General features: G+C 29.9%; 1 protein-coding gene across 4 annotated transcripts; it reads left to right on the forward strand.

Annotated features, from left to right (window-relative positions):
- The first annotated feature begins 246 nt into the window (after positions 1-246).
- Positions 247-14,854, forward strand: LOC108729253 (E3 ubiquitin-protein ligase MARCH5). Of its 4 annotated transcripts, none has more exons than XM_018458272.1 (8): positions 247-390; positions 1,182-1,390; positions 1,612-1,780; positions 2,044-2,252; positions 4,718-5,036; positions 7,522-7,690; positions 10,338-10,462; positions 14,667-14,854. In XM_018458272.1, the coding sequence occupies exons 2-8, from the start codon at positions 1,213-1,215 to the stop codon at positions 14,695-14,697; spliced, it is 1,200 nt and encodes a 399-aa protein (XP_018313774.1). In that variant the 5' UTR covers positions 247-390; positions 1,182-1,212; the 3' UTR covers positions 14,698-14,854. The 4 variants fall into 4 exon arrangements, with proteins under 4 accessions (XP_018313774.1, XP_018313773.1, XP_018313776.1 ...); XM_018458271.1 differs by lacking the exon at positions 247-390 and adding an exon at positions 397-737; XM_018458274.1 differs by lacking the exon at positions 247-390 and adding an exon at positions 397-737 and having other exon boundaries at positions 2,047-2,252.
- Positions 14,855-20,377: the final 5,523 nt, after the last annotated feature.

Here is a 20,377-nt window from a genome sequence, read left to right on the forward strand (position 1 = left end):
ATTTTACGAATTGACTAATCAAAGAATGGCTGCGTTCAGCAGAGAAAGCAGCTTTGCAACTGTTGTAAAATTCTTCAATACGATTGGTTCTTGCTTTTGGTTCCTGACAGATCTAAATGTATAAACCAATCATATTGAAGAATTTTACAACAGTTGCAAAGCTGCTTTCTCTGCTGAACGCAGCCACTGCTTCCAAGCGTTTGTAGCGTCAAGTGGACCACAGCCATAGACATTCGAATATAGGCGGAAATTGCTGAAAAATGGCGGACCAATCAAAATTGGCTGTTTAGTGGGGCGACTCTTATTAGAGGGTCTCTAACCCTAACCAAGCACAAAATATTAAATAATTATTAATTAAATGAAACTTGCGGTACACGGGTATATATATACGTATGTACATATGCATTGCAAAATCCTTGGGATATTTTATACTGTTTCGCAATGCCATTCGCTGAAATGTATACAAATGCCTTGACAAATTACCAGGAGCTGTCGCTTTTTTTTGCACTCGCTTACGAAAGCATCAGTTTTGTGTCGTATCCTGACGTATAATCCTCGTATGATTATATTTGAGAAGTTACCGATCCGCACAAATCTCTATGAAACGTTCGCGTTTTTAGTTTTTATACGCCTTACAATTACAATTCCCGACTGTTTTAACTCGTGCTGTGTGCAACGTCCGTTTATCTTAGGGATCATCGAAAAACAATCACAACGGCTCCATTCAGCTCGCTTACGTATGTTATGTTATTTGATAGTAGTTGATAATCGCAATTTTGTTCGCTAAGATACTGACACACCGTCGTTCTTATATTATTGTTTAATCAAATTTGTGTATTTATGCTTTTTGATATGGTATGAGATAATGTTGGTGAAGTATATTAATAAAGCAATCGTGTGAAACATAATAATAACCATTCTATGTACAATGTGCAAAAAATATTTGCATAATATTTACGTGATTTGTGTAGTAAAATGCCGAAAGTGTAACTTGTATGATAGAAGCTTCTGCTCATTACTAACCTCCCTCTCTACATTCGGATATCAAAAGTAATGAAAAAGTTTATCCATTAAGAATAAATATGCTGTTTAAAAACATATTCAAATCATGTTTATAAAACGATATGTTTGTAACAATAATTAAGTAGGTATTGTTTTAATAATGTGTTTTCTTAAAATAGTGATGAACTTGTGAGCTTTTGCTGAGATACAATGTCGGACGATAATATGCCGCATATCTCCTATGGACTTGATAGCCGTGGAAGGATAGTGCGAATCGAGTCAGGTATAACCAGGGCCAACATCAGACGTCTTCCGAGCATAGAAGAGGCTTTAAGAAGACTAAGTACAAATTTAAGATCCGATAGACAAACTACTGACCCTAACAATGGTAATATATAGCGAATGAAATTTTTTGCCTAATGTACAGAACATTTATGTTCTGATTGACAAATGAGAAGGGTTACGAGCCATATGCAACAAAAGACATTTTCTAAAAAATTCCTTTAATATAAAAATAACAATAAAATAATTTAGCGTTAATTGAACATCGCAAAAGAGATAACATAAAAATTTATTAACTATATATATATGTTATTTTTTTTATAACAGAAATATCTGATTCTCAAGCTACGGCACAAATAGCATCGCTGGAAGAAGATAGTTCTCAAAATGCATGGGATGATGTAACAGATCATGAACTATCTGTTGATATCACCGATGGGGCATCTTCACCGAATCAAATTACATCTAGTGTGCCATCGTTGACTCCAGAAGAAGAGTAAGTTCAAACTAATTGTTTTGAGCAATTTACACACACACGCACACACATTTCAAAATGAAAAGATAATGTACAGACTTGATTAGAGTCTAATTTGATGTATTGGATCTTGGTGTATTTATTTTATTTATTTATTAAAAATTTTTATTTATTAAAAAATATTTTCCAAGTTATCTTTTAATTTTTTGTTATTTTAGAACCTTAAATTATAGTGATTGTTGTCTGATACTATATCAATTTATAATGTTAATCTTTTTATTTAGCAGGCGATATTGTTGGGTATGTTTTGCAACTGATGAAGATGACGCAACTGCAGCGTGGGTTAAACCATGCCATTGCCGAGGCACTACAAAATGGGTTCACCAGGGTTGTATTCAGAGATGGGTTGATGAGAAGCAAAAGGGTCATGCTGGACATGCTGTAGCATGCCCACAATGCAATACAGAATATATTATAGTTTATCCAAACATGGGTGAATATTTTACACACATACACACATATATATATATATATATACATATATATTACACATATACATACAGTAGACATATACATACATCCACAGAATATAACAGCAACCGTAATAGGCATTGATGGATTCAGAACTTTGTCAAGGAGGGGAGAAGAAGTATCATTATCATACCACAGGCAAAATTTTTTAAAACATATGGAACGATATTAAATTATTAGTTAAATTATTACATTGAAAAAATATTTAAATGCATATAATTTATAAAACGTTTTAAATTCAATTATATTAACACAAAAAAAGAATAATATAATAAGATCTATGTTTTTTGTATCTTTAATTAAACAATATTTTTTAAATATCAAAATTGTGACTAAGCATTTTAGAAATATTAAAAATGTATATACTTTTTGCTATAAATATTTAAAAAAAAGGAGACTCCAAATGATCTCCATGGTAATCCCCCTGTGGTTGTATCAGTGGTACCAAGCTGTATTTTGTTGAAAAATGTTCCGGACAAACATTACACAGTTTTAAGTGGCGCATTAGATAACAATATTAGTGTGATCTTGGATAGTGATGTTAAGATAACGTAAAAATTACTGAAAGGTTTAAATGGAAACTCCTATTTTTTTATTGCATTTTCTTGTAGCTGACATCTTGTAGCTGAGAGATTTTCAAAACATTATAATAAAGGTATTTTTTATTAAGGTCAAGTTCTCTTTGAAAACAACTTCCAATGGCCTTGACCTTAATGAAAAATACCTTTAAAATGAAAATAAGAGATACAATAACCTCCAATGACTTTAATATATCGGCTCATATGTTGTCTAGGTCATGACCCTGAACAATATTCAAAAGGTTTTAGCCATCCGTCAATCACCTTGGACAATGCTAATGTCGACAGTACTGTAACTTTCAAACCTCATATCTCGGAAAGTACTTAAAAATATTTTTATTATAATGCTTTGAAAAGCTCTCGAGATCAGTTACAAGAAATTGCAATCAAAAATAGGAGTTTCCATTTAAAACTTTTAATTGTGATTTTCACTTTACCTTAACAATGTTATTCATAGTTACACTAATATTGCTATCTAATGCATCACTTAAAAGTCTACGACTTTTTTTTGTCTGGAACATTTTTTCAGAAAATGTATATTTTTTAAAAAAAACAAGCCTAGTTGCTCTGTTACATTCTGTATATATGAAAGTTGTTCAAGTTAAACCGGGACTTTTGATTGTGCAGAATAACAGAATGCATTTATGAGATTGGAAACTATCTTTATTTCTCAATGTATAATCCTCTGCTAATGCATTTGATCCAGCATTTCATTAGTTCTTAGCGTAGAAAGATATCTTACAATGGATTTAGTCACAACTATTCGGAACCGATTCAATTCTTAAAATATGTTTTTAAACAAAAATCTAAAAGTCGCGTATTTTATATCGACTCAATCTCAGATTTAAGAGATGAAATAACTTCTCAAAACGAGTCCTTACATTTCATTCTTATCAATTATCTCAGCAAAACGGTGAGACGTATAGAAAAATATTTTAGACCAGTGCTGGAATTTACTTGCAACTTTCAGCCGATTTTCAACTTAGTTACTGTCTTTTACCTCACCAACCTGCGGAGATAAGGGACAGTAACCAAGCTGAAAGTTACAAGTAAATTCCAATACTGTTTTAGACAAAACTTTAGATTTTTTTATAAATTTTATAACTATGTATTTAGATTTTTCAAAATTTTGGAAAAAATATGTGTCTTAGATTTTTGTGTTTAAAAATAATAGAACATATTTCAAGAAGAATCGAATTGGTTTCGGATTCTGGTTGTGACAGGTCCCATGTTAGTACGTCGGAGTTATAATCAAATCTGCTTGCTTCACGTAATACTGCTGAAGTGCTGACTTCTCAGAAAATCTTTTAATGACCTAAACAGGAAATCACTTGGAGCGAGGTCAGAACTGTAAGAAGGATATGGCAATAATTCTCTCCACTTGCACATTACAGTTCCTGTAATGTGTAAGTGATGCGATAAGCATTGTCCTACAGAAACAGAATGCCTTTAGTGATTAAACCAAGCCGTTCCTTCTTGAGAGTGTTATGCATATATTTTAGAATTTGACAGTGTTCATTCGTAATTAATAGGATGTCTCGGATCTCTTTTTATGTTTATGAGACTAAAAGTCCGGGTTTGACTTGAACGATCTCCGAAAAAATGTTATATATGTGGACATATTTTATATATAATTATACATAAAATGTCAATTTTTTATGTAATTATGTATAATTATATATGAAACATTTCTTCCCAGGGATCCTTTTGTGTGTATGTGCGTGCGTGCGATAATTGTTGTATTTCTTAAATGTATATACTTTATACATTATAACAATTATTTTATTGTAATAGAATATTACAATTTTTTTTGTACATGTAGAGTATCTTACATGTAAATTAATTGCAGGTCCATTAGTAGTAGTACTCGATACGATCGACACAGTTATCTTCCGAGTATGTCCTTTTATTGCTGCTGGTATTGTAGTTGGATCTATATATTGGACAGCTGTGACTTATGGTGCGGTTACTGTTATGCAAGTGGTGGGTCACAAGGACGGCCTTACTATGATGGAACAGGCTGATCCTTTAGTTCTACTGGTTGGCTTGCCAACCATTCCAATTATGTTAGTTTTGGGAAAAATGCTTCGTTGGGAAGATCAAGCCCTTAGTTTTTTGAGGAGGCATGCATCCAAAGTTCCTATTTTAAGACATTTTCTACCGAGCAGGTTTGTATTAACAATATTATTCTTAATAAATATGTATTCATTATATATAGTGCAGTAATGATAAAATTTATGTTCTAATACAATTTTTTAATTTGTTTTATTGCAAAGAAATCTAATATTACTTTTTAGAAATAGTACGTATTACACTGGGTGTATAGTGTTAGGATGCGACCAAATTGTCGAGTCACACTTCGAACTGCGAGCATTTTGGTGAACATTTGTTATGCGGCTCGGCAAAAAACAATGACAGTTAGCCGAAATGATCACGGCTCGAGGTTCGATTCGATAGTCTGGACACACTCTTATGTTTATATAGAGACACATTAGAACACATTAGTAAAAATTTCTGTTTCCAATATATCCTAAAGATGAGTTTTAAAAGAAATTGAAAGTTTATTAATTTTTAACGATTTTTTAACGACATTTTATAGTCAATATGATCTTATTCCATATACAGGGTAAAAATCTTTAAACGTAATGGGACATAAGACAAATATCTTGAAAAATGTGGAAGATATGGAAAAACGTTCCAGGCAAAAATTGTATGACTTGATGGGACCCAAATAATAGTAAAATTAATTTCCAAAAAAAACAATTTTTGAAGGTCATATGATGGTTATTGCCATTTTTTAAATGGTAATATATGAATTTTTTTTACATAATATGATACCCTAATTATTTTGACATGATTCCTAAAATTTCTAATTTTTAATTTTTTGATTATTATTTCTTGATACTTTTATGTATGTACATAATAATGAGATCAATTGGTATAAAAGAGAGAACATCTAGTTGCTTATTAAAAATATTATTCATGTTGTGTGCAATACGCACAACTACATATATTTTTCTTAAAGCAACTGTGTGTTTTCTTTATATCAATTGATTAATCTCATTATTCTGTGTATCAAAGTATATGTTAAAGTACGATTATAAAAAAATTAGTTTATAAGATTTAATATTTCATGTGATTATGTTTCAGAATAAAGTATAAAATAACTAAAAAAAACTGTTGATTTTTCGATGTTTCCATCTTAATACTTTGATATGCAAAATAATTAAAGAAATTATATCATATAAATGTAATAAAATTATACAATTCGAGGTAATATTTTTCGCAAGAAAATTATTTACAGATTTTAATGTGTTATTTGGCATCATTAAGATATTTGTATGGTAAGATGCCTATAAACATCAAATTATTAAATTGTTAGTCAATTTAATTTGTAATATTACTGTATAGTTCAGTCGGATTTTAAGATCAAAAAATCAATTCAGCACGCAATTTAAATGACTACATTTGTAGTTTAAATTCATATCGAATTATTTAAGCACTCAAGATTCAGCTTGACCATTTAAGTCCTTTCCCTAATACTTGCTGTGTATTTACATTTACGGTCTTAAGAAATTCTTTGTTTAATATTATATAATTTGAGTTTAAAGAATGGCAATCTTTATGTCTATGATCTTGAAAATAAATTAATTTTATCATTATTTGCGTCTCATCAAACCATACAACTTTTACTGAAAACATTTCTTCGTATCTTTCATATTTTTCGAAATATTTGTCTTATTATGGGTTTGAAATTTTTCACTCAGCATATGAAAATTCCTTAGTTATAAATCAATCCTCTTTATTTTATATAATACAAAGTATTAAGATAAAGTCATTGGAAAATGAATAGTTTGCAAAATATATTACATTTTTTATTTCGATACATTCTATATCGATATAAAATGTGAAATATAAAATATTCACTTTTCGTTGATTTTATCTTAATACTTTCATATACTGACTAAAGATAATTGAATTATGTAAAAAAATGATTCATTTGAAAAATATAATCTTGGAATTTTGAAAGTGTCTTCATTTAGAAAAACAATTGTGTCCATTATAGAATTGAAAATGAATTCATTCATGAAATTCATTCATTTCATATATTACTGTATAATTTGATAGGCATGTCATCATATTATACTTTCATATATTACTGTATAATTTCATAGCAACAGTTATTGCTGTCGTCTTATCTTTTGCTATTCCAATAAATAAATAAATATAATATTCATTTAACTATATTGTTATAATTTATTAATTCTTAACAACGTAGGAAGTATCATGTTACGTGTTTATCAATAAAATTTTTTTTTTTTATTTGTATTTTTTAATATAAATTTGATTTTTGTGATTGATGAGAACCTAATTAAGTCGAAATGTTCTACACAGTATATTTATATAAAATACATAATATATATATATTAATTAAAACAAGAACATCGTTTTTGCTCGTTCATATTGAATTTCTTCCTATTAAAAGAATAATTTCTGATGATTTATTCTCTATATGTACAAATATGTTTAAAAGTTATATGTTTATGAATTAATAGTTTTTATTTGTATAAAAAATAACAATAAAATAGAAAATATAATAAGAAAGTGTATTTATATAATTAAAATAATGCTTTTAATATATAATTATTACAGTTATACTGACGAAGACACAAGTATACAATCTGAAGATATACCACCAATGAATGATCCGGTATCTGCAACGCGTGTTCTTTGTGGTGCACTTTTATTGCCAACCATTGCTAGTCTGTGTGGAAGGATATTCTTCGAAAGTATAAGTTCCAATTTTCAGAGAACATTATTGGTATGTATTTTTTTAATTCTTTTAAAAAAAAAATTACTAAAGTATATCATTTTTAATATGTACAAAATGATTTCACATGTCAAAAATTAATCTTTTTTATATGGCTAAAGAATTATCTTGTTTAAACTGCTATTATAAGCTATTTATTTTTATATAAATAGTTTTTTACTATGTGCATATAATTTCATGATAATATAGAGTCTCCCATTTCTGCTGCATTTCCTATTAAAGATGTACTCTTGATTTAGAGACAAAAATTCTAATACAAAAATTTCAAGACTAACTATTACGTAATGCCATAATAAGCATAAATGATTTGTAAATTTTTCTTTATTTTATGTCACATAAAGTAAGATAAATATACGTGTAAAATTTGGCAAAATAAATAGATGTCGATTTTGATACACTAATGTGTTTGATTTTCGCGCGAGATATGATCGGGACAGGATAAATGCCAAAGTGTCCAGACAAGCATGCAATTATAGTGTTAACGGAGTTAGAGTAGCACCCTAGAGATCTTAGGTTCGACTGTACTCTATATGCATTTTCAGAAATATTGTGATAGCCAGTGCATCATTATTATAATAAATTATATATGAACCGATAATAAATTGTATGTGAAAGAATATATGTAAATAAGTTGTACATAAAAATAATTAAAAAAGTAAAAACTGTAATTTGAAATTAACAAATTTTTTTCGTTAAAATATTCCCAGATGGACAAATGTACATAAACTTTATAACATTTTATATTAAAATCATCCAATGCATAATAGATGAGTCGATTGTGATTCAAAATATTGCAGTTGTATTTAGTAAATCAGAAAAAGAAACACCATGATATATGTAAATATAAGAAACAAAGAATCAGATTTTTTGTTTCTCATATTTACATCACGGTGTTTCTTTTTCTGATTTACTAAATATGGCTGCAATCATTTTGAATCACAATCAGCTCATCTATTACGCATTGGATGATTCTAATATAAACGTAATGTTGTAAAATTTATATACATTTTTGTCTATCTGGGAAAATACCATATATTAATGAAAAAAAATTTTTTTAATTTTCTAATTATTGTACAATTCTTATTTTTTTAATTATTTTTATAATAACGGAGTTCGCAGATCACATCGTTCCGCGTGAAAAGTTGTACGCCTCGAGACGGGGAGGGGGGAAGTGGGGTGGATTTCGCTTCATGTGGAATTCGAAAATTCATATGGAACAGTACAGTTATACACCTCATTTTGTTCCGTACAGCAGTGACATTTTTTTATTAATTACTTTAACAACTTACAAGTAACGATTAAAATCTGTTGGAGGTCATGACCTTGATACATATATCAAGATTAATATATATTAAGGTCATTGGAATCGGGTGCCCTATTGTAAACATTTACCCCAAGTCCACTTCACTTCCTCCCGTGCTTTGAGGTGTTCGACTTTCCACACGAAGCGAGGTCAACCCCATCTCCTCCCTGCTTGGAGACGTTCAACTTTTCTTGCGAAATGAGATCCATCCCATCTTCCCCCCTTGTCTAGGGGCATTCGACTTTTCACGTGAAGTGAGGTTCATCCCTTCTCTTCCTTGCCTAAAAACGTCTCATTTTCCACGCGAAGCGAGATCCATCCCATCGCTCTCCTCTATTGGCGTTCAACTTTCCATGCGAAACGATGTCCACCCCACATCTTGCTCTGCCTAGGAGCAAAGTGAAACATCACGTGTGAAATGAGACATCCCATACTGCTGAATATGTATCTCGTGTTCGATAATTGCTTACCATTTATAAAAATTGTTTTGTTAATAATTGTTTAATAAGAACCTTATTTTAGATCGTGATGTGAAATATGTGAGAACACAATCAATACTAGAAATTAAAATGCCTATAACGGTCGAAGCTAGATATTTTAATGCTTAAATAATTCTAAAATAAGATTTTTATTGTTTATATTACGTCGCCTGAAAGAAAGACGATTCCTTACATATACCGATTATTGCGAAGAATATTATTAAGGCCTCGGTAGTCCTCGGTGAGGTTCGTTAGTTACCGTTCACTAAATACTAAGAACTAAAATTACCTAAGCGGTGAAAACAACCAAAAGCTACACAAAAGTACCGTACAAAAAAATACTCAGATATAGATACAGGTATCTCCGCTTATAAGGATTTAGATAATACACTTAAGTACAGCTAAAGTATCTAGATATTATATATATCTAGATACTTTCCAACACTGGAATGTATCTAGATAAAAGTATAACTTTACCACATGTAATATCTCATTATTGAACTGACATTTTGTGGTATGTTGCGATATTAATTGTGCAAACGTAATGTATAAATAGATTCTACATAGAAGTAAGAGTAATTTCTTAATAAAAATATCATTGCATATTTTTACGATAGTTTTGAACTTGATTAGAAGGCTCTTATTGAGCATCTTTACTTGACACTTCATCATGCCTGAGCGCGTGAAATGTCAACTCTGTGATTAGAGACCTTTAATCATTATTAAGTTAAAAACTATTATAGCCTCGACATTTTTTAAGTATTTTTGTCTCTAATTTTACCTCAAGAATACGTATTTAAAAGGAAATGCGATAGAAATGGGACACCCTGTATATTTCTATTTCTTATATCTGTAGGGCGGTGCAGCCTTTATAACAATAAAAGGTGCATTCAAGATTTATCATAAACAACAACAATACAAGAGACAATGTCAGCGGCGTGTAATGGATTATACAGAGAGCAACGTAGCATTATACAAAAGGCATTGTAATATTACTGTATAGTTCAGTCGGATTTTAAGATCAAAAAATCAATTCAGCACGCAATTTAAATGACTACATTTGTAGTTTAAATTCATATCGAATTATTTAAGCACTCAAGATTCAGCTTGACCATTTAAGTCCTTTCCCTAAACTTGCTGTGTATTTACATTTACGGTCTTAAGAAATTCTTTGTTTAATATTATATAATTTGAGTTTAAAGAATGGCAATCTTTATGTCTATGATCTTGAAAATAAATTAATTTTATCATTATTTGCGTCTCATCAAACCATACAACTTTTACTGAAAACATTTCTTCGTATCTTTCATATTTTTCGAAATATTTGTCTTATTATGGGTTTGAAATTTTTCACTCAGCATATGAAAATTCCTTAGTTATAAATCAATCCTCTTTATTTTATATAATACAAAGTATTAAGATAAAGTCATTGGAAAATGAATAGTTTGCAAAATATATTACATTTTTTATTTCGATACATTCTATATCGATATAAAATGTGAAATATAAAATATTCACTTTTCGTTGATTTTATCTTAATACTTTCATATACTGACTAAAGATAATTGAATTATGTAAAAAAATGATTCATTTGAAAAATATAATCTTGGAATTTTGAAAGTGTCTTCATTTAGAAAAACAATTGTGTCCATTATAGAATTGAAAATGAATTCATTCATGAAATTCATTCATTTCATATATTACTGTATAATTTGATAGGCATGTCATCATATTATACTTTCATATATTACTGTATAATTTCATAGCAACAGTTATTGCTGTCGTCTTATCTTTTGCTATTCCAATAAATAAATAAATATAATATTCATTTAACTATATTGTTATAATTTATTAATTCTTAACAACGAAGGAAGTATCATGTTACGTGTTTATCAATAAAATTTTTTTTTTTTATTTGTATTTTTTAATATAAATTTGATTTTTGTGATTGATGAGAACCTAATTAAGTCGAAATGTTCTACACAGTATATTTATATAAAATACATAATATATATATATTAATTAAAACAAGAACATCGTTTTTGCTCGTTCATATTGAATTTCTTCCTATTAAAAGAATAATTTCTGATGATTTATTCTCTATATGTACAAATATGTTTAAAAGTTATATGTTTATGAATTAATAGTTTTTATTTGTATAAAAAATAACAATAAAATAGAAAATATAATAAGAAAGTGTATTTATATAATTAAAATAATGCTTTTAATATATAATTATTACAGTTATACTGACGAAGACACAAGTATACAATCTGAAGATATACCACCAATGAATGATCCGGTATCTGCAACGCGTGTTCTTTGTGGTGCACTTTTATTGCCAACCATTGCTAGTCTGTGTGGAAGGATATTCTTCGAAAGTATAAGTTCCAATTTTCAGAGAACATTATTGGTATGTATTTTTTTAATTCTTTTAAAAAAAAAATTACTAAAGTATATCATTTTTAATATGTACAAAATGATTTCACATGTCAAAAATTAATCTTTTTTATATGGCTAAAGAATTATCTTGTTTAAACTGCTATTATAAGCTATTTATTTTTATATAAATAGTTTTTTACTATGTGCATATAATTTCATGATAATATAGAGTCTCCCATTTCTGCTGCATTTCCTATTAAAGATGTACTCTTGATTTAGAGACAAAAATTCTAATACAAAAATTTCAAGACTAACTATTACGTAATGCCATAATAAGCATAAATGATTTGTAAATTTTTCTTTATTTTATGTCACATAAAGTAAGATAAATATACGTGTAAAATTTGGCAAAATAAATAGATGTCGATTTTGATACACTAATGTGTTTGATTTTCGCGCGAGATATGATCGGGACAGGATAAATGCCAAAGTGTCCAGACAAGCATGCAATTATAGTGTTAACGGAGTTAGAGTAGCACCCTAGAGATCTTAGGTTCGACTGTACTCTATATGCATTTTCAGAAATATTGTGATAGCCAGTGCATCATTATTATAATAAATTATATATGAACCGATAATAAATTGTATGTGAAAGAATATATGTAAATAAGTTGTACATAAAAATAATTAAAAAAGTAAAAACTGTAATTTGAAATTAACAAATTTTTTTCGTTAAAATATTCCCAGATGGACAAATGTACATAAACTTTATAACATTTTATATTAAAATCATCCAATGCATAATAGATGAGTCGATTGTGATTCAAAATATTGCAGTTGTATTTAGTAAATCAGAAAAAGAAACACCATGATATATGTAAATATAAGAAACAAAGAATCAGATTTTTTGTTTCTCATATTTACATCACGGTGTTTCTTTTTCTGATTTACTAAATATGGCTGCAATCATTTTGAATCACAATCAGCTCATCTATTACGCATTGGATGATTCTAATATAAACGTAATGTTGTAAAATTTATATACATTTTTGTCTATCTGGGAAAATACCATATATTAATGAAAAAAAATTTTTTTAATTTTCTAATTATTGTACAATTCTTATTTTTTTAATTATTTTTATAATAACGGAGTTCGCAGATCACATCGTTCCGCGTGAAAAGTTGTACGCCTCGAGACGGGGAGGGGGGAAGTGGGGTGGATTTCGCTTCATGTGGAATTCGAAAATTCATATGGAACAGTACAGTTATACACCTCATTTTGTTCCGTACAGCAGTGACATTTTTTTATTAATTACTTTAACAACTTACAAGTAACGATTAAAATCTGTTGGAGGTCATGACCTTGATACATATATCAAGATTAATATATATTAAGGTCATTGGAATCGGGTGCCCTATTGTAAACATTTACCCCAAGTCCACTTCACTTCCTCCCGTGCTTTGAGGTGTTCGACTTTCCACACGAAGCGAGGTCAACCCCATCTCCTCCCTGCTTGGAGACGTTCAACTTTTCTTGCGAAATGAGATCCATCCCATCTTCCCCCCTTGTCTAGGGGCATTCGACTTTTCACGTGAAGTGAGGTTCATCCCTTCTCTTCCTTGCCTAAAAACGTCTCATTTTCCACGCGAAGCGAGATCCATCCCATCGCTCTCCTCTATTGGCGTTCAACTTTCCATGCGAAACGATGTCCACCCCACATCTTGCTCTGCCTAGGAGCAAAGTGAAACATCACGTGTGAAATGAGACATCCCATACTGCTGAATATGTATCTCGTGTTCGATAATTGCTTACCATTTATAAAAATTGTTTTGTTAATAATTGTTTAATAAGAACCTTATTTTAGATCGTGATGTGAAATATGTGAGAACACAATCAATACTAGAAATTAAAATGCCTATAACGGTCGAAGCTAGATATTTTAATGCTTAAATAATTCTAAAATAAGATTTTTATTGTTTATATTACGTCGCCTGAAAGAAAGACGATTCCTTACATATACCGATTATTGCGAAGAATATTATTAAGGCCTCGGTAGTCCTCGGTGAGGTTCGTTAGTTACCGTTCACTAAATACTAAGAACTAAAATTACCTAAGCGGTGAAAACAACCAAAAGCTACACAAAAGTACCGTACAAAAAAATACTCAGATATAGATACAGGTATCTCCGCTTATAAGGATTTAGATAATACACTTAAGTACAGCTAAAGTATCTAGATATTATATATATCTAGATACTTTCCAACACTGGAATGTATCTAGATAAAAGTATAACTTTACCACATGTAATATCTCATTATTGAACTGACATTTTGTGGTATGTTGCGATATTAATTGTGCAAACGTAATGTATAAATAGATTCTACATAGAAGTAAGAGTAATTTCTTAATAAAAATATCATTGCATATTTTTACGATAGTTTTGAACTTGATTAGAAGGCTCTTATTGAGCATCTTTACTTGACACTTCATCATGCCTGAGCGCGTGAAATGTCAACTCTGTGATTAGAGACCTTTAATCATTATTAAGTTAAAAACTATTATAGCCTCGACATTTTTTAAGTATTTTTGTCTCTAATTTTACCTCAAGAATACGTATTTAAAAGGAAATGCGATAGAAATGGGACACCCTGTATATTTCTATTTCTTATATCTGTAGGGCGGTGCAGCCTTTATAACAATAAAAGGTGCATTCAAGATTTATCATAAACAACAACAATACAAGAGACAATGTCAGCGGCGTGTAATGGATTATACAGAGAGCAACGTAGCATTATACAAAAGGCAACAAGATTCCGAAAGTGATCGAAGTTAAATAAAATAGTAACGAATATTTCAATGTCGATTAATATCAGTGATGTTGACGAGTCACTTTTTCACGCATACGCATTGAAACGCTGGAAAAATCTAATAATGTATATAGAGTGTAAAAGAGATGTCCTATAATTTCGGCGGGATTCGTCCAGATCTGGCAACAAGAAGATTAATAGCGAATTCGGTTAAATGCATTAATGTGCAATGGTGCACATTAAAGCTCTGTTGTACACTGATTTATCTGAATGTAAAAGTGAAATGCAAATATTTCAAATTATAAACTACATATTTTACCTAACAGTACAATAAAGTGTGTTGAAGATTTCACGGTTTAACTTGTTTCTATATTTGTATTAAACATACATTTTTACGTCAGTGTATGTATAACGACTTTAATGACGCACTGAGTGCGAATCGAATTCGCTGTAAGGTAGATAATAAGGATTTATGACTTTTTTAAAATTTCTATTGTTCTATAATACTTATTGATTTTCCAATAAAGTAATATAATTTTTATAGACACTCAAAATGGGGCTTTAACAGGATCGTTATAAGTTTGACATTAGTACAGTGTTGATGTTACACTCGAATGCGCATGCGTGAAAAGGTGACTCGCTTAATAACATTGATTAATATGGATATAACTTTTCAAATATAAAGCAGATCAGCGATGTACAATAGTGGTATTCATAAATAATTCGAAAAATATAATCTTTAATATTATATATATCCATAAATATATACACACGTATGCGCGTGCGTGCGTCTGCACATACCAGCGCGCGCGCACAGGCCATAGTACAGATACGTGGAATAAAGCATGATATAAGGATATAAGGTATTCCATTGCGCATAATAGCGGCAGACCAAATCAAATGTTTGTCCCAAAGTTTGTGGAATCTCGCGCTAATGTCGCTTCGCTTGTCTTAGCGCTGAGATACTACTGTATCTCCTGATGCACATGGTAGCAATTATGTTCCTTTTTAAAATTTAGGGTAACGTTTTGATTGATGAAATAGCAGCCTATGTTCAAGACGGTTGGCATCTTTGAGAATGGAATACCTTTTATTCTTATACCATGGAATAAAGAATAGATGTATGTACATAAACATACTAGAATAAGGATTGTATTTGAGCAAGGTCAATGATTAATTTATTTTCCAAAAGATATAAGGTGTTGGACAATACAAAGGTGACATATCCTTTAAGTTAACATTTAGAGGAACAGTATTTTTTAATAATTATATTATTACCGGTAATGCTTTCTGCAATCTTCCTTGTATGAAAAAAATAAAAACAGAAATAGTTACACAATCTTTTTCTTTATATTATTATTGTTTTCTAGCTTTAATTAATCTATTTATAATTATTTTTAAATTTTATATTATAGTAAAATAACAAACTCAAGAGAAAAAATTGTAGAGAAAAAAATTAATGTAACAACTTACTATACATATGACAAACGTTTGTTACGTAAAACTTTACTGTGACTTTAGATACGTCTACAGAACAAAGACGTCATATATAAATGTATATACGTATATTGGATAGTTCTATTTTAATTAATACAGTCAATTTTCTCCGAAATTATTAATGATACGAAAAAATGTTTGAGATAAAAGTGGAATGATTTCGAGGACGTATTTTGGTCATGTTTCTCTTCTAAGTAGAAGCACCAAAAACATATGAAAGTCACCTCCACTTTTTAAATAGAATTAAATGATTATTTTACATAATATGATTTCTCTAATTATTCTGCATATCAAAGTACTAAGGGAGAGATATAAAAAAATCAATACTTTACGAGATACTTTATACTTTATTTTGACATGCGTTGATATAAAATGTTAAATATCTTGTAAACTATTAATTTTTTTATTACTGTATACCTTAATACCTCTTACTTAATAATGTATACCTCTCATGAACAGACTAATGAGATGAATCAATTGATGTAAACAAAACACAGCTGCTTCAACAAAATATGTAGACGAAATCTTTTTTTAAAAAAGCAACTGTGTTTTCTTTATCAATTGATTCATCTTATTATTCTGTTCGTAAAAGTATTAAAGTATTAAAATATTAAATAAATTATAAAAATTTAATAGATTACGAAATATTTAACACATGTCAAAAGGGAAGAGAGCTAGAATAAAATATAAAATATTTCATAAACAATTGGTTTTTTGATACCTCTATCTTAATACTTTTATATGCAGAAAAATATTAGAGGTATCATCCTATGTGAAAAAAATCATATAATTCCATTTAAAAAAGTAGAGATTACTTTTTTTTGTATCTTTTTTGGTATCTCTCCACAGAAGAAAAACAACCTGACCGAAATACGTTCCTTTTGGAACGGATCCATTTGATGGATTTGAAACATTTTTTTGTATCATTAATAATTTCAGGAATACAAAAAAAATTACTATAAATACAAAAGGGGTTATAAAATTTAATTGTCAAATTTGTTTGCTATAAACAGCAAACAAATTTGCATATTTGACAAATATTTTGCATTTGTTATAAATTTTTGTAGCAAGTATGAAAAAATAAGTACTTATTACACCCGCAAATAATTTTGCGATATATATTTGCAAATAGAATTTGCTGTCATGGCATAGAATTAGCGTTCATAGCAAATTTTTTTCTTTATGAAAATTTAATATATTGACTAAAATAGACTATCTTGTGCGCCCCCCCCACATACTATATATATATATATACACACAAAAAAATATTTCAGATAAAAGTGGAACGGTTTCGAGGATGACATTTTTGGTCACGTTATTTTTTTTCTACATGGAAGGGCCAAAAAGATGAAAATCACCTTCACTTTATGGAATTGTATGATTTTTTATATACATATAATATGATTCCTCTAATTGTTTCGCATATAAAAGTATTAAGTACAATTATAAAGAAATTAATAGCTTGGTGCTATTCAATATTTCATGTCAATATGTGTGCAAGAATAAAGTATAAATAACCTCGTAAACTATTGGTTTTTTTTATATCAATACTTTAATACCTATTTTTATATGCAGAATAATTAGAATTATATTATGTAATAAAAATTTTTTTAGCGCCTCCATCTAGAAAAAAAACATGACTGATAGCAAAGCCTGAGGAGACAGATTTTAAACAGAACCTGCTACCAATTTTTGATTGCAGAAAGGCATCAAATTGTATACAGAATTTGTATTATCTGACATTGTCAGCAAATTGCTGCCAGAAATATAACAAAGCCTACTAGACATGCTATGCCAGCAAAATCTTGCATAACCTGACAACAGATTGAGAGCAGAACCTGATTCGAATAGACTCTGCTCGGTTTCTGCCATCAATCTGTGGTATAGCCTGTCAATAGGTTTTGTAATCAAAATCTGATGGAGTTTGCTGCCAATTTGGCCCCAAATTGCTAACATTTTGCTATCAGGGGACTAAAATACGTTTCCTCGAAACCGTTTCATTTTCATCTGAAAATTGGCTGCGTTCAGCAGACTCAACAGTTTTGCAACCGTTTTATGATTGTCTGCTGAGATAGGACCATTCTTCTAGATCTAAAAGTATGATCCAATTAGCGCGAAGGAAACTTCCAACAGTTGCAAAACAAACGTTCTGCTGAACGCAGCCATTGTGTTCCGTATGTTTTATATTTTTCGAGATATTTGCCTGGATAAATTAAAACGGGACACTCTGTATGTGTGTAAGTGTGTGTACATATTTATACACATACACTTGCACGCACGCACGCACGGATCACACACACGTACATATATGTTTGTTTATTCGTAAGTATACTACATATTAGATAAGTATATTAGAATTAAAGTTTATGAATTATATTTTGTAATCTAATGTTATATACATGTAAATGCTGTTATAAAATAATCTCTGTATCAAATATAAGGAAACCATGGTTATTTACTTATATAAATTCAGTGTTCATAGTTCGATAATTTGCGTGTATCATGTCATATGCATTTATATTTTAACGTATAATAAATAATAATCTAGCTCAATAAAAATAAAATTAACAATAATAACATAGAAGGGCTACGAGCCGAAACAATAACTTTTAATATTCAAATAATAATAATGATCAACATTTTAAATATAAACAATACAGACGTTTCGACATCGTTCGTGTCATTATCAATGTTAAAAATAAATTTGAATTATAACATAAAATTAACTGCTATACGTACAATCTTGTAATAAAGTAAAACATGAAAATATTAAGAAAATACATAAAATTACTTTATCCTATCACAATTTTAATTGGAAGGATGTTAAAATTTTAAATAACGAACCCTCTTATAATAATAGATTAATCTCTGAAATGATTCATATTAGAAATCGCTCGTTTGTTCGCTTGGAACTTTGGAAGCTGATCTTTGGAGAGGTGATCAAGAATATCATCAGAGAGTATTATCGCGAAACTCGTACTTATTTCTGCGCCTCTACAATAAACGTTTATGCACTAATACTTCAACAACAAATAAACCTGTATATTAGACTAAAAAATACAAAAATTAAGCATTCGTACAGTGTTTCTTTTGGTTCATAAATATACTTACAATTAAAAAATTGATTTACATATTTTATAGTTTTATTTTCCCAACAAAGTACGTTTATATAAATACACAAGTTTGAAAATGAACGCATTTTGCGTCAAGAGGGTCGATAATGTCCCGATCGCAGCCATAATCGACTTCAAGATTGAGGCAAGTTTATGGTACTTTATAATCTAGTGATTTTACGGTGAAACGTTGCATCATTGGGTGCATTCAGTACTACGACCGCTCAATGAGCGCTTGTATCTGTTTGGTCTATATTTTTAGTTCTAACGGAATATGCCAATCAGATGCAAGCGCTCACTGAGCGGTTATAGTATTGAACGCATCCATTGGTTGCAGCAGTAAGCTCTCGCTGCTATTGGATGATCTAAAAGAATACACCAATAGCAGCAAGCGCTCATGGATCCGCTCCACAACAGTTGAGTCTGCTGAACGCGACCAATGGCTGCGTTCAGCAGAACGTTTGTTTTGCAACTGTTGGAAGTTTCCTTCGCGCTGATTGGATCATACTTTTAGATCTAGAAGAATGGTCCTATCTCAGCAGACAATCATAAAACGGTTGCAAAACTGTTGAGTCTGCTGAACGCAACCAATGGCTGCATTCAGCAGAGAAAGCAGCTTTGCAACTGTTGTAAAATTCTTCAATATGATTGGTTTATACGTTAACCAATCGTATTGAAAAATTTTATTCAGAAGCACGACCGCTCATTGAGCTCTTGCATCTTATTGGCATATTCCATTAGAGTTAAAAATATAGACCAAACAGGTACAAGAGCTCACTGAGCACTCAGTGAGCAATTATAGTACTGAATGCACCCATTGGGGTGCGTTCGAAAATCTACTCGTCGGGTAGAGTAAGGTTGGGTATGGGTAAACGTAAAACTCGATCGGAGTAACACTAAAATTCAACGACTTTCCGAACGTATAAGGTAAAGTACTTATTAAGTAATGGTGAAGTCGTCTCGGCTCGGGTGCATAACCTCATTTATATTGTTGAAAAGTGTGGCCGACTGACTGTGCATTCATATTCTAAATTTTTTAGGCCCTTCATTCATCTAATATCAAAGAAGACTTAAAATTAAATTTTAAATTAAAATT

This window comes from Mycetomoellerius zeteki, unplaced genomic scaffold (genome assembly GCF_001594055.1).
Source record: "Mycetomoellerius zeteki isolate Tzet28-1 unplaced genomic scaffold, Tzet1.0 scaffold716, whole genome shotgun sequence".
NCBI classification, from domain to species: domain Eukaryota; kingdom Metazoa; phylum Arthropoda; class Insecta; order Hymenoptera; family Formicidae; genus Mycetomoellerius; species Mycetomoellerius zeteki.